The sequence below is a fragment of the Ovis canadensis genome, chromosome 23 (assembly GCF_042477335.2).
Source record: "Ovis canadensis isolate MfBH-ARS-UI-01 breed Bighorn chromosome 23, ARS-UI_OviCan_v2, whole genome shotgun sequence".
In the NCBI taxonomy this organism is placed as follows: Eukaryota; Metazoa; Chordata; class Mammalia; order Artiodactyla; family Bovidae; genus Ovis; species Ovis canadensis.
The window spans coordinates 21,721,762-21,737,530 of record NC_091267.1 but is presented as its reverse complement, the minus strand read 5'-3'; the positions used below and the strand labels follow the sequence as shown (position 1 = coordinate 21,737,530).

Sequence of the window (15,769 nt, the reverse complement as noted above, 5' to 3'; positions counted from 1 at the left end):
TTATATAAGTCAGCACAAAACAGAGTACAAGAAAAAGTCAATTATGTAGTTACTTCTACAGTTGCTTAAAAAAACAGTTGCTACAACTCAATTCATGATTATAGGAAAAAACATTTTAGCATGTTTAGGACTCAAAGTGAACTTTTTAAACCTGATAGAGTAACAAAATTGTGCAGCAAATATTTTATTTAGTGATGGAGTATTAGAAGCTTGACAAACCTAGACAGCATATTAAAAAGCAGAGATATCACTTTGCCGACAAAGGTCTATATAGTCAAAGCTATGGTTTTTCTAGTAGTCATGTATGGATGTGAGAGTTGGGCTATGAAGAAGGCTGAGCACCAAAGAATTGATGTTTTCAAATTGTGGTGTTGAGAAGACTCTTGAGAGTCCCTGAACTACAAGGAGATCAAACCAGTAAAGGAAATCAACCCTGAACATTCAGAAGGACTGATGCTGAAGCTCCAGTACTTTGGCCACCTCTTATGAAGAACTGACTGATTTGAAAAGATCCTGATGCTGGGAAAGACTGAGGGCGGGAGGAGAGGGGGGCGACAGAGGATGAGATGGTTATACAGCATCACTGACTCAATGGACATGTATTTGAGCAAATCCGTGGAGATAGTGAAGGACAAGGAAGCCTGGTATGTCCATGGGGTCACAAAGTGTTGGCCATGACTTAACGAGTGAACAACAAAACTAGAAGCATGGCACCACTTTTTATTTAATATTCTGTTTCAGATGCCAGGCAGTTCAACAAAAGAGGAAAAGTAATAAAGTTATAAGAATTGGAAAGATACAAAATTGTAATGATCACAGAAGGTATAATTATTTAGAGAACACAAACTAATCTATAAAATACAATTCATGAGAGTTTAAGGATACTGTTGAATATAAGACCAATTAAGTATACATATATATATGTATATATACCAGAGAAAATCATATTTATAAATATAATATATATGTATATAAATAGAGCAGTACCTGGGTAAAGGATTGGGAGACTAAAGAAACAGCAGAGTTAAGAGCCCAGACTCAGAGTCACCTGCATAAGGACAGTTGATCTGTCAACAGCTGTCACTGGAAGCCAGTGGTAAGTAGAGGAGGCTGTAAAAAGTACTGACTTTAGATTAAAGATGAACGGAAGGAATGAACTTGCTTATTATAATATTAATATTAGTCTTTTTAATGAACAATCTTATTTTAATACTGAAAAAGTTTGTGTGATTCTGGTTTGATCAATGAAACAAACTCATTTTTTATTCTTTACTGTTTCTTGAAAGAATTCATCAATATATCTCTTTTGTCAAATTCCCCCCAAAGCAGATATTAAAAAAAGCAATATTAAAACATAAAATTGTTGCACTAAGTCATTCTTGACATAAAGTGGTGATTTAGGGATTTCTCATTAATACTTTTGCCACTATTTCATTTTTATCATCATACTCTAGATCTAATTCATTCCACTATCTCCTTTTCTACTCTTTCCCCCATATAAATAATATACTATGTACTTTTTTCTTCTTTACAGCTCAGTGTTAATAATTAAAGTTAAGTTTCTGTTTCATTTGAACCATCAGGGTATAATACAATAGTCAATATAAATTTTAATTAAAATGGTGGTTAATCCTTTAGAAAAAATAAATACATTGGTTAACATGAAACATAATCTCAGTTGAGTGGAAAACCTTACTTTAGGTGATTTCCACAGATTTCGTGTTCTTTAGACACTGAGAACTGTCAAAATCTCTGAGAAGACCATCCCTGGGGCCAAGACAGTTTGTATACTTCTAAAATTACTCCTTGGAAGAAAAGTTATGACCAACCTAGATAGCATATTGAAAAGCAGAGACATTACTTTGCCAACAAAGGTCCGTCTAGTCAAGGCTATGGTTTTTCCAGTGGTCATGTATGGATGTGAGAGTTGGACTGTGAAGAAAGCTGCTGCTGCTGCTGCTGCTGCTGCTGCTGCTGCTGCTGCGTCGCTTCAGTTGTGTCTGACTCTGTGCGACCCCATAGATGGCAGCCCACCAGGTTCCCCCATCCCCGGGATTCTCCAGGCAAGAACACTGGAGTGGGTTGCCACTTCCTTCTCCAGAAGAAAGCTGAGCGCCGAAGAATTGATGCTTTTGAACTGTGATGTTGGAGAAGACTCTTGAGAGTCCCTTGGACTGCAAGGAGATCCAACCAGTCCATTCTGAAGGAGATCAGCCCTGGGATTTCTTTGGAAGGAATGATGCTAAAGCTGAAACTCCAGTACTTTGGCCACCTCATGTGAAGAGTTGACTCATTGGAAAAGACTCTGATGCTGGGAGGGATTGGGGGCAGGAGGAGAAGGGGACGACAGAGGATGAGATGGCTGGATGGCATCACTGACTCGATGGATGTGAGTATGAGTGAACTCCGGGAGTTGGTGATGGAGAGGAAGGCCTGGCGTGCTGCGATTCATGGGGTTGCAAAGAGTCGGACACGACTGAGCGACTGAACTGAACTGAACTGAAAATTACTTTTAGGAGAGATTTTGGAAATAAAAAGGTCTACCCTTTATGATTCGCTTAATTTCCTAGTGCAGATTTTATTAAGTATTTTATATTTACAGTTTTTCCTAGTTGTTGTTGTTTTTCAGTCACCAAGTTGTGTCCAACTCTTTGCAACCCCGTGGACTGCAGCATGTCAGGCTTCCCTGTCCTTTACTATCTCCTAGAGTTTGCTCAAGTTCATGTTTACTTATTATAAGGATACTCTAAAAGTTATGAAATCATAAGTAACCATCTCATGACCTGCAAAATGTATAGGTCAATGAGGAAGTGATGACTAGAATGACCACAAGCTGTTACTCGTTTCAGTTGCTCAGTCATGTCCGACTCTTTGTGACCCCATGGACTGCAGCATACCAGGCTTACTTGTCCATCACCAACTCCCAGAATTTACTCAAACTCATGTCCACTGAGTCAGAGATGCCATCCAACCACCTCATCCTCTGTTGCCCCCTTCTCCTTTTTCCTTCAATCTTTCACAGCATCAAGGTGTTTTCCAATGAGTTGGCTCTTTGTATCAGGTGGCCAAAATATCAGAGCTTCAGCTTCAGCGTCAGTCCTTCCAGTGAATATTCAGGGTTGATTTCCTCAAGGTTTGACTGGTTTGATCTCCTTACTGCAGTGCAGCACAATGGATTCAGAATGTGGTTGTATCCTTATATAAGTGGGTGTCTGTTAGCCTCGTGTGGGTGGGATGAACTCATATTGAAGGCAGACAGGAACCTTAGGTGAACCCTGGCTTGGACCCTTTGTCCACCTTGACATTACTTCTACTGTCAGAACCCCAGTTTCCTTTCTTGTGTGTAGCACACACAAACTTACAGGATGGTGGTAAGGATAAGAAATAACCTTAGAGCTTATTTACCAGGAACAAACTAGGTCCTCAGTAAAAGGGTAATCATCTTTTACTGCTAGGGAGTGACAAGCTTCCTGCCTTTTATCTCTTCTTTTCAAAAGCACAGTGTTTGTAATGAGGTTTTATAGCTAACTTGTCTGAAATGAAAATTCTGAATATTTGCAAATCTATTGCTGGAACATGCACATTGTTTGTACGCAACACTCACTGGCCTGAAGAACGCCAGATCGTGCATTCTATTGGGGGGTTTTCTCAGTCAACAAGGTCGATTTACAAAATGATTGTTGTCTTGATAAAACATGTTGAAAAATAATACACTTTTTCACCTGTTATTATTTGAATTGGCTGTTGGTATGCTTTGTTCTTTAGAAAACATATTTATGACAGAAATATTTATGTTGAGTTTGAAAGTTTAATAACTATTTTCCCTAAATCATTCCTGTCTCATAATACTAAGTTGTAGGAAATACTTTCCATATTTTATAAATGAAAAATAGTGTCTTGGGATAAAAAGAATTGGGATTCAACTTTTGGTCATTTTACTGAAAAAATCCTGTCTTTACCTCATTCCTATCACAAAATACAAAGGAACTACGACAACAGTAATACGACTTAAGAGTAAATGCGCTGAGAAATTCTATTGGCAATTGAATCAGTGAGTGAATGACTGGCTCTCCTACGATGCTATCTTATTTCACTTTGTGCCCAGTTGCTGTGAATGAAATACAAAGGAGCTTCTTGCTAGAGACAGAGTATGCATGTTTTCCTTCCTTCAACAGGTCCTTGTGAAGTGCTGACCTAGCGTGTGTTGGGTGCCAGATGATGAGCAAACTGGCCCAACTCTGGTTCCATAAAACTTACGTTCCAGTTATTTTGTTCATTGCAATCTATTACTGATGTCCTTTCAGCAGTATTAAGCAATGACAAGGGGCAAAGATTGAGTTTATAGATGAATATAATTAGAAATGACCACATTGTTAGGCTGTGAACACATATGTCACTCATATCTCAATAAAGCTGGAAGGAAGGAAGGAAAGAAGTAAATACATAAACACTTATATACATATATATGAATAAAAGAAATGACTCAATTTGGTCCTTGGGAATAATCACAATATTACTTTTTTTTCATAAGAAACTCAAATGATCCTTTAAATCACACTTCCTTCTAAGTGTAAGTATCTGCTTGTTTAACTTGCTTTCTTACCTACTCTCCTAAGCTCCTAATATGTCATGATTGGGCTCTTGGCTCTTAGAATATTCAAATCCATCTCCTACTTCCTTTTATTGAGATACTTCTAGCTTGATTCTCCTTCTCTGGCTGTTCAGATAGTAAAGAATCTGCCTACAATGCAGGAGACCCAGGTTCAGTCCCTGGGCTGGGAAGATCCCCTGGAGAAGGGAATGGTTACCTACTCCAGTATTCTTGTCTGGAGAATTCCATGGACAGAGGAGCCTGGTGGGCTACAGTCCATGGGGTTGTAAAGAGTCAGACATAAGTAAGAGACTAACACTTTCACTATTAACATTCATAGTGTATTACAGTTAGAATTAAAATGTTTTAGAATTTTTCTGTTGATCATTGGAAGTGAATCAATAGAATTCCATTTCAAATTGATCAGTTGTTAGAACTGCTTACAAAATACTCTGAAAGCTTAAAGTAATACCTGATATTTCTTTCATTCCTTTTAACTCCACGTTTAATTGAATGGCTTTTAAGGTAGTAGATTTTGTATGATTCTTAGAAAAGAATAATCTGACAAGAAAGAATCATTAAAGATGAAATAAAAATAAAATTGCTAATAAATTTTATGATCCAGTTTTCACAAACCCATACTTTTTTGATGTTTATTATATGCCTAAATTTATCAGATAATTGGTATGTCAATAAAAACCTTCAAATAGTAAATAATAACACATCATTATTTAAGTTTTGTTGTTATTGCTGTTAATATAATTCCTTCAACTTTTTAAAGTTAGATTTTTTTCATTCAAGCCATCTATTATTTATTTAAAATTCTATTTCTACTTGTTATCTGTTATTAGGTATAAATTCAAATTTAGCGATGTCTTTTAAATGCCTAAAGTTTTACAAAGACTTGACATAACATCCTATTTGTCCTTGACCAAGAATACATTTATTCTCATAAAATTAATTTTTCATCACAAAGTTGATGATTTTTTATTACAACTTTATTATTTTCATTCTGATAAGTGATGTGATGCTAGTCAAAAAGCTTAAGCATTAATCTTAATAATTAAAGTCATGTCATGTTCTAAATTGGATTGTGAAATACTGTTTTCACCTCATATCCCAAACAGGCACCCCAAATGTCAAATCACATCATCTAAAATTTGATCCCTTAGTTTATTATGTTTAATTGATAGAGAAGATCTAGTGCCAAGAGTGTAATTTTAGTTTCCTGTTTTTTCAGAAACCAGAGCCTCGCTTAGATTTGGGAACAGAACATTTTCTACAATAATGGCTCAATTATGTGTGTATGAAAAAGCAGTTTTTAGACTTTTTAATCAAAATTAATTTCCAAAGATATTATTGAAGTCTAACATTTTCTTAATGTTGATTTCTCTTAGAAAATTTAAAGTCATGGAAACTACTTTATAATAGTGCAGTACTAGTCAACACTTTGCCATCAAGCCATTTAAAACTAACAATGTTAAAACAAGTAATTTTCAACCTTGGTCCATAACACATAGTTTTAAAATACCTCTGATTTTAATCATGTTGCCAACCTCCATTCCCTGAAAATCAAATAGGCCATTCATTCAGGTGAGTTTGTCTATATTGTACAGTACTTTAACCATGGCGTTTATGATATTTTATTACATTCACCATCTGTACAATGACTAGCATAGTGCCTGGAAGTTGAAAGGTATAGTAAATAAGTGAATGAGTGAAAGAATATATGAGCTATATCCATCCAACCAAAATTTCCCAAGAAATGATTTTGTTCCTTCTCAACTGATAAATTCTCATCAGCTGAGTGGAGCTTGATGGCAAAATATCATCAATGTCTCACTTAATATACTTAATTGAAAAATATGGTCTGTTTGGTTCTAGAAATAGTCCCATGAACCAAGAGAAAGGGTAAATTTACCTAGCACATGATCTGGTCTTAGGGCTTATGTGTTGTTTTCAACTTTTCAGACAAAGAGAGTTCTCTTTTTAAAAATTGTGTAGAGACTTCCCTGGTGGTTCAGTGGTTAAAACACCACATACTTTCACTGCAGGGGGCACAGGTTCAATCCCTGGTCGAGGAACTAACTTCCTGCCTGCCTTGGATGTGGCCAAAAAATAGAAAAATTAATGTGTAAATGGACATATTCACTTTGGCAATTGCAAATGCTACATATTGCTTTTCTGTGTTTTCTGTCTTTAGCTAGAGAGATTGCAGGCTGAAAATACATCTGAATGGGACAAGAGGGAGCTACTTGAAAAGGAAAAACAAGGACTGGAGAGAGAAAATAGAAGGTTAAAGGTCCAGGTGAAAGAAATGGAAGAACTCCTGCACAGGAGAAATAGATTAAGTGAAAACTCGGAAGGTCCTGATTTCAAGACATCAGGAGTCGAGCCACAGGAAAAAAACAAGGTATGGGAACTCTTTGGAAGCAAATGTCTTCACTTCCTTTGTGTTTCTGCCTTGAGGACTGGTGGGTACCGCCCTAACTTTCACAACTTGAAGCCTGAATACACTTTTTTGTACTGTCTCATATCTGATAGTTTGATCTTTTCCCATGGTAATATAAAATGTATCTAAAATGTTGTTCATGCATAGGAAAAGAGAATGTGACAAATTTTGTGTGAACATGTTAGAGTATGACATATCTGAGAGTTTCAAGCTTTTCCAAAAGGAAGAAAAGCAAGAAGTCAGTAAAGGACCTCTGTGTTTGGTTTCCTGTCGTAGTTTCGTCTCAGTTATCCAAGCAGTGGATCTTATTTTTCAGTGAGTATTTTTCTCCATCAGTTTGGGCAACTATACAATTAGGATTTGTTGGTGTAAGGTAAATACCCACATAAACATTTAAACGTACCTGGTGTACTCCTCTCTTATTTCTTTTTAGTCTCAGAAAAATTATTTTTAAGTCAATTAAACACATCATGTTACAAATAACCTTTATAGGCTATGACATAAATGTTAAAACCTGAATTACAGTCAAATTTTGACTTTGGGAAAGTTAGCTTGCTTTGGAATTTTGTCCTAAAGCCAGTAGACATATTTACTGCTATGGATGTAATTTTTTTGATACATGGCTTTTAAATTTTTAAAACACTCTCGGTGGCAGTTGTAATGTGTATGTGTTGGTGTCAATATATTGCAAAACACATAACAGCTTGTTCCTGTTTCTCCCATGAAAGTAGCTATGGGACCTTAATGCATCATTCTATCTCTTTCATTCAGTTCCTTTAACAATGAGTTAAAAATGAGTTTGAAACGTTCCTATTTTTTGAGTCATGTAAGTAGTTCATATTCATATCAGCTGTAAAAGCAAAATGGGCAGAAAAAATTGAATTCCATATTACTTGTGTTTATTCTTTGTGATTTTAGGGATTTATTGCAAATATAAGATTAAATTGGATTAGTGTTTCATGACTTGGTGATGCAAATACCTAAAGTTAAATGTTATAGTCAGTGATCATTATTTTCTATTGTACAGATTCATAAACTGTCAGTAATGGTATATGCTTCTGACATGTACACAACGGATAAATCTGTAGAGAATGTTTTGCAGCTTGCCACTCATGAAAGCACAGAATTATTTCAATTATGGGGCAAGTTTTGATCATCAAAATATCTGTTTCCTTTTGATTCGCTGAACAGAGCAAGCGCTTATTTTTATTATTCCTTGCGCCAGTCACTGCTCTGGATGCTGGTGATGTGAAAATGACTGAATCATTATTCTTGCCCAGCGTGGGCTTAGTGTCTGTCTGGGAAGATATTACACATCCATTGTTATCAATAATACATTGTGATGATGGCTAAGAGCAAAGTGGAATGGGAACATGAAAGAAGTACTTCCATTCTATCCCACTTTGATGCTTTTCTGGTTATATCCAGCTGGTATAGCATAAAGTGTGTCAGTTAGGAAGTATGAGGGCTGATTGGGGCCTGTTTGGAGCTGGTGTGTGCATGCATGCTCAGTTGCTTCAGTCTTGTCCAACTCTTTGCGACCCTATGGACTGTAGCCCACCAGGTTCCTCTGTCCATGGGATTCTCCAGGCAAGAATACTGGAGTGGGTTGCCATGCTTTCCTGCAGGGATCTTCCTGACCTAGAAATCAAATCCACGTCTCCTGTAGCTCCTGCTTTGTAGGCGGATTTTACCACTGAACCACCAGGGAAGCCCTTGGAGCTGGTATATATGCCAATGTGCCTTATCGTGTTAGCAGACCACTCTGAGTTTAGACCTGGGCTCTTGGGACCAGTGCAGTTCTTTGGTTTAGAAGTAGACAGAGCTTGGAAACCAGGAAGATTTTGGAAGATCTGAATAACTTGTTGGGTGTGCTCATCAATCGAGGGGCTGTTCCTTCAGTGTGTATCATTTTGATGGCTGGGAGGAGGTGATAGTGAATTTTTTTTAACCTTCTTCATTAAGAATTCAGACTCACTACTTAAACTAAAGGTGTCCCAGGTGGCACCAGTGATAAAGAACCTATCTGCGAACGCCAGAAACATAAGAGACTTGGGTTCAATCCCTGGGTGGGGAAGTTCCCCTGGAGGAGGACACGGGCAACCTACTTGAGTCTACTTGCCTGGGAAATCCCATGGACAGCGGAACCAGGCAGGCAATGGTCCATAGGGTTGCAAAGAGTCAGACAGGAGTGAGCGACTTAGCACGCATGCACTTAAACCAAAACAATTATCCGTCGTGGAGCAGCTGCAGGTCATAATCCTTGGAGCCACAGAAATCTTTACAGATCAAACTATCAAGGTTTGGATGTCTCTCAATATCAAATGAACCAAAGCTTCATACAGAACAAGCCAAAGTCCAGGAAATTGTGTAGATGTTATTATAACACAAATCCAAACTGTGGTTTTAACATTTCAATAAAACTAATCTGTATGTGTACAATTATGTGCATCAGTACCATATAGGAATAACATGTTTGTATATATATGTATATATACATATATATAAGTGCCCTATAGAATTAGCATATATCTAAATGCATAAAAATACTGTGTATGAATAAGATGAGGAAATGGATGCTGGCATATAAAATGCTAAACTCATAAATCTCATACAAACATAATATGAACACATGTGAAAGGTTTTATTTCATCCATCCCCTCCTGAATCAACCAGTAAGACGATATAGCCAGTTGAAGGATCTAAGTAACAGACAAATGGGCAACCGGAATGCATAAATGAATTTGGTTATCAGATGCAAAAATGATTTTTTTTCCCCACAAGGGATAAATAAATAAATTGCGCTTCCACCAGGCAAAATTAGTCTGCATCTCTATGGATGAGAATTATATGTATTGCTGTGGGTTATCTAGAAAGTACATGGTTGTGTGTATTACAGCTTACAGACACTGAAAGCTGCAGATACCTTTAGAGTGATAAAACCCTAGCTGGAGAATGTTGTTAGAAAGGACCGTCTTTTCCAAGGCTCGGTGAAAAGAAAAAAACCCAAATAAACAGCTGTAAGGTTCACTAATTCGCATCCCTTTCTGAGCTCTTACCTGTCCTGTTTCTCTCTCTGTTCGCTTCTTTGAACTTCAGGACAGAGAATAAGGTAAGAGAACTTGATTGAAAGGGAAGGAAAGGAAAAGTGGGGTTTGTGACCACCGTAAAATGATAAAACATAACCAAACAACTGAAGAGGAAACAAGCACGTATTACCTGACATTTATCAAAATATGTCATGATTTTGCTGTAACAGAGAAAAGTAGAATTGCAATTCCCAACAATTTTAGAAAATAGACTACCCTGTAGGGCTCAGATGGTTTCTTCAGTGTATGGCAGAGATTTCTGTGCTTGTGAAGCCTTAATTCTCTTGACGTGCAGTATATGTATTTTCCATCGCAAACCATACTTTTTCAAGTGAAACATCATTGGAAAAAATGGTCAGTATTCTACTGAGCAAGGCCCCATGGCTCGTTGACATGCCCCTCATGAAGCGCTTTGGAAGCCTGTTTTCTTAAATCATTCTGGCAACTGATTCCCTTCATTCAGGTCACATACGGGGTCATTCTCAGAAAGTTAATGTGACAGAGAGGTAATTGATGTGTCTCAGGAAAATGATGAATTAATCCCAAAGTGGAAAGGCCATCAAAGTCAATTCCTAATGAATTTACTTTACTGAAAGTGTCCATTCTTTGAACAGAATTGACATTATGTATATTTTGTTTAGCAACTTTGTCTTCAGAAATGTATTATTTCCATTCGGTGGTGTAGCAGGCAGCTCTAACTTTAACTTTCCTCCATTCATTATCATTCTTCCAAAGCCTTCTACTACTCATAAATTTGTTGAACCATTTAAGAATAAATAATAATTATACCTATTCTTTTGCTGTTGAGTAATAAATATAGAACACTATAATTTGATGTTATTAGATTTATTATATTATCTTCTTATGTTTTTCTTTAGCTGTTCTTACTCTGCTTTGCTCTGAGATACACTAGAAATTTCAACTTTTAAAATAGCTATTAGTAAATACTTATATAACTGTATCACTTCTCAGCCTTTTGGCTAAGATCATGTGTAAGTACTTATATAACTATAGAGACGTTTAGACATATGGAAAAATATAATAAAAGTGTGTTAAATATGCTATATCTTATTAATAAAAATGAAAATAATTTATTTTGAAGAATAGCATGTATACCACACTATTAAACCCTAGGCTACAGAAGACATTCTTCAAAATAAATTATTTGCTCATGAAACTGAAAAACACATCCACGGTTTCAGGTACATTTTAACAAAGGTGAATGGAATTATGTAGATTGAGCAAAACAATGTCCTTCTGCTTAAGAAATTCTGAAGTTAGCAGAAATAAAGATACTTAAGTACCACTTACAGATATCATAAGGATGATATCTACTGAAAGTGCCCCACTGAATTGAAATAAATCTATATACTGCAAAATAGGGTGGCATTTACTTTAATATACTATGATTGCTTTCACCTCTACTCAAATACACACACACATATGTGCACACACCCACAGTGAATTGATTTCTACAAAACTAATACTTAACTAGGAGTATTAGTTTTCTTCCCCTTTTGTGATTCTCTACTGGAGCAAAAGTGTGCACATAAGATTTTATATGCATGAAGCAGCATTTCTGGGAATAAATTATTTGCATGTGGAGTTCTACTTTCTCTTACTAAAACACCAAATGCTGTCATGTCTTGTGAAATTAAAATCATGAATATTAAATCTCAGTCCATGTGTTTGGCACATCCTCACAAATGTGTAGCAGATCATTAAATGAATGTGCGTGTTTATGCTTTGATTTTCATTATTTAAATTTTACTGTATATTTTCATTTATCTTCAATTCTCATCCCCTCTCTTATTCTATTACAAGGCAAATGTGAGAGGGCAACAAAATCTGTAGGGTTAATGGGATCTTTTATCAGCCTTTAAAACCTCCTTTTAATGTATCAGATAAATAACATTTATCCCATAACCAATTAAAATGAAGATGCAAAATTTGACTCTTTAGGTCACTTATGTTTTACAGAATTAGAACTTCATGAAATTTTATAGGTTGTGATATTCAGATATGAAATTATGTCTCATTTTGTATTTTATATGACTGGCATACTACTAATAATCTGCTATATTATAAAATGATTGGCAGTTCCCATAGCTGTTGTCAGTTGATTTATATACTAGTTTGATTTAAAATAGTGATAAAAATAATATTTAGCTTCTTATTTAAAATGACAAAATGCTATGGTTATAATATTTCTTAAAATTAAAAACCAAATTAAAAATAAAGCTATACGACTAGAGGAAAACTCAAATAGCTTTATAGGGCTGAGACATTCCCAATTTTTTTTTCTTTCTTATAGTGAAATCACAGTACATGAAGCTAACCATTTTTTAAAAGTCTTCATTGTATTTGTTACAATATTATCTCTGCTTTAACCACTTTTGGTTTATCGGCAACAAGGCATGTGGGATCCTAGCTCCCCACTAGGGATGAATCAGCACCCTCTGTATTGGAAGGCAAAGTCCCAACCACTGGATCACCAGGGACACCCTGAAGTTAACTGTTTTAAAGTGAATATCTTAGTGGCATTTGATAAATTCACGATGTTGTACAACCACTTCTGATTCTAAAACATTTTCGTCATTCCCAAAGGAAATACAGTAAGCATTATATAGGAAGACACCAGGAACCACAGATTTCCTTTCTGTCTCCATGGATTTATCTGTTTTGGCTATTTCATATGAATGGAATCATATGAATATACATATGAATATGTATCTGGCTTCTTCACCATAAGGTTTCCGAGGTCCCTGAACTGTGCAGCAAGCATCAGCACTTTCTTCCTTTCTTTGTTGGCTGTAGAGCATTTGATTGTATGGATATACCACAATTTGTTCATCCACTCATGGGCTGATGGATACCTGGATTGTTTCCATCCTTTGGTACTTTTGAACAGAGCTGTTAAGAACAGGAATGTACATGTATTTATTTGGGTACCGGTTTTCAATTCTTTTTGGTACAGATAGGAGTAGAATTTCTGGGTCATATGGTAATTATATAACTTTAGAGAGACCAACAATGTTTTTTTTACATTGACTGAGCCATTACTTTTCCAGTACAATATATGAGAATTCTTATTTCCCCAAATCCTCAGTGATACTTGTTCTTTTTTGGTTTTGTTTCTTTTAAAAATTATACCCATCCTACTGGGTGTGAAGTGGTAAATCTTGTGGTTTTGATTTGCATTTCCCTCATGACTAACAATGTTGAAAATATTTCATGGGCTTCTTGGCTACTTCTGTCTTTTCTTCAGAGAAATGTCTATTTAGGCCATTAGCTCATGTTTAAATAAGGCTGTTTGCCTTTTTGTTGTTGAGTTGTGAGAGCTTTTTTTATATTGTGGATATTAAACCCTTCTCAGATATTTGATTTGCAAGCATTTTCTACCAGTCTTTAGCTTATCTTTTCATTTTCTTGATAGTGTCTTCTGATGTATGCATTTTTTTTTGCATGCAGTTTTTGATTCTGATGAGTGCCAGTTTATTTTTTCTTTTGTTGTTCATACTTTTAAGGTGTAATTTCTAAGACTCTATCACTAAATCAAGGTTATGACAATTTATTCCTATGCCTTCTTCTAAGACTTTTATAATTTTTCATGTTATGTTTAGATCATTGATCTCATCTGAGCTAATTTTTATATATGGTTGTAAGGCAGGGTCCTGCTCGTTTTACATGTGGATTTCCAGTTACCTCAGCAAAACTTGTCTAACAGACTGTTTTTTCCCTATTGAATAGTCTTGACACTTTTGTTGAAAATCAGTTGTTAATAAATGTATGGGTTTATTTTCTGGATTTTCACTTCTATTCCATTGGTTTACAAGTTTACCATTATATCAGAGAATTCACCTTATAGTAAGTTTCAAAATCAGGAAATGTGGTTTCTCCAATTTTGTTCTGCTTTTTCAACATCATTTTGTATATTCAAGGAAAATTGAAATTCCTTATGAATTTGAGGATGAGCTTTTCCATTTCTGCAAAAATGCCATAAGGATTTTGATAGGGACTCTATTGACTCTATAGATGACTCGTGGAAATATTGAGATCTGTTGAATATTTGTGTTTCTCCAAAATTCAGACATAAAAACCTAAATTCTGATGTGATGGTGTTGGAAGTGGGGCCTTTGGGAGATTTGGTCTGAGGGCAGAGCCCTCATGAAAAAAATTGTTGTCCTTATGAAAGAGGCTCCAGAACATGTTGCATTATTATTCAGTGGAAGTGGTAACTGTTAAATGTATGATTCAACTCATATATAACAGGTAAATAGGATCAAATATTAAAGAGTGAAAGAATGAAACTCTTATCCTGGGTCTATGCTCAATATCTGAGTGATTTTGGTCAAGGAATAATCTTTGTGGTTTATTTTTTTTTTAACTATTAAAAAAGTTCGGAAAAAATACCTGAGATGCTTCCAACACCCAAATTCACGATTCTGTTATGTTTTTGAAAATATGGTTTTGAAAACTGGTTTAAATAAAGACATTAATTCAGGTTCATGAGGACAACATAATATTTCTTTGGAATTTCAGTTTATTTTTACTAAAATAGCTATTGGCTCCTAGTACAATTTAGTGTACTCTTTCCACTTACTGGATTCATTTCTTTTTAATTCACGCAGTTAAATTTAATATGGTTGTTGACATAATTGAGAGATTTTTCATTTCATTTTTCTCTGCCACTGGCCATCACTTTGTTTCCCTATCATTTTATTATGCTTAATTTAATGGTGTTTAAATATCCACAGCATTTGGCAGCTTTTCTAATTCTCTCTAAATTCTAGGAAAAAAGAGGAGAGGAAGCACCAATACATCAGTAACTAACAAGAATCATTTCTTTGCTTTTAAACTAGTTTTGATTAATTTTCCATTACGTAGTTCCTTTTTTCTTTCTTTTGTGTGGGTGATTCTATTTCAGTGCAAAGTGAATAGGAAATCAATCAAGAAGCAATAATTACATATCACATTCATATTTCACATTCACTTTTTTTCTATTATTCTGAAAGCTTGTTACTATATGTACGCTTGGTAGAATTTACATGGTGAAAAGAAGGAATTTAAAAATAGATTACTCCATTGTATATTCTTGCCTCCTTTGTCAAAGATAAGGTGTCCATATGTGTGTGGATTTATCTCTGGGCTTTCTATTTTGTTCCATTGATCTATATGTCTGTCTTTGTGCCAGTACCATACTGTCTTGATGACTGTGGCTTTGTAGTAGAGCCTGAAGTCAGGCTGAAACTAGATCACTTTCTAACACCGTACACAAAAATAAACTCAAAATGGATTAAAGATCTAAATGTAAGATCAGAAACTATAAAACTCCTAGAGGAGAACATAGGCAAAACACTCTCAGACATAAATCACAGCAGGATCCTCTATGATCCACCTCCCAGAATTCTGGAAATAAAAGCAAAAATAAACAAATGGGATCTAATTAAAATTAAAAGCTTCTGCACAACAAAGGAAAATATAAGCAAGGTGAAAAGACAGCCTTCTGAATGGGAGAAAATAATAGCAAATGAAGCAACTGACAAACAACTAATCTCAAAAATATACAAGCAACTTATGCAGCTCAATTCCAGAAAAATAAACGACCCAATCAAAAAATGGGCCAAAGAACTAAAT

General features: G+C 35.5%; 1 protein-coding gene across 7 annotated transcripts in view; it reads left to right on the top strand.

Moving 5' to 3' along the window:
* Window positions 1-15,769, top strand: part of CCDC102B (coiled-coil domain containing 102B) — a 357,152-nt gene that overhangs the window by 108,656 nt on the left and 232,727 nt on the right. For all 7 annotated transcript variants that reach the window (XR_011252448.1, XM_069569169.1, XM_069569171.1 and 4 more), the window contains exon 6: window positions 6,795-7,004. Coding sequence is in view for 6 of the 7 variants with exons in the window: in XM_069569169.1 (XP_069425270.1) it covers window positions 6,795-7,004 (210 nt within the window). In the remaining variant the exon portion in view is untranslated. The remainder of the gene's footprint in view (window positions 1-6,794; window positions 7,005-15,769) is intronic.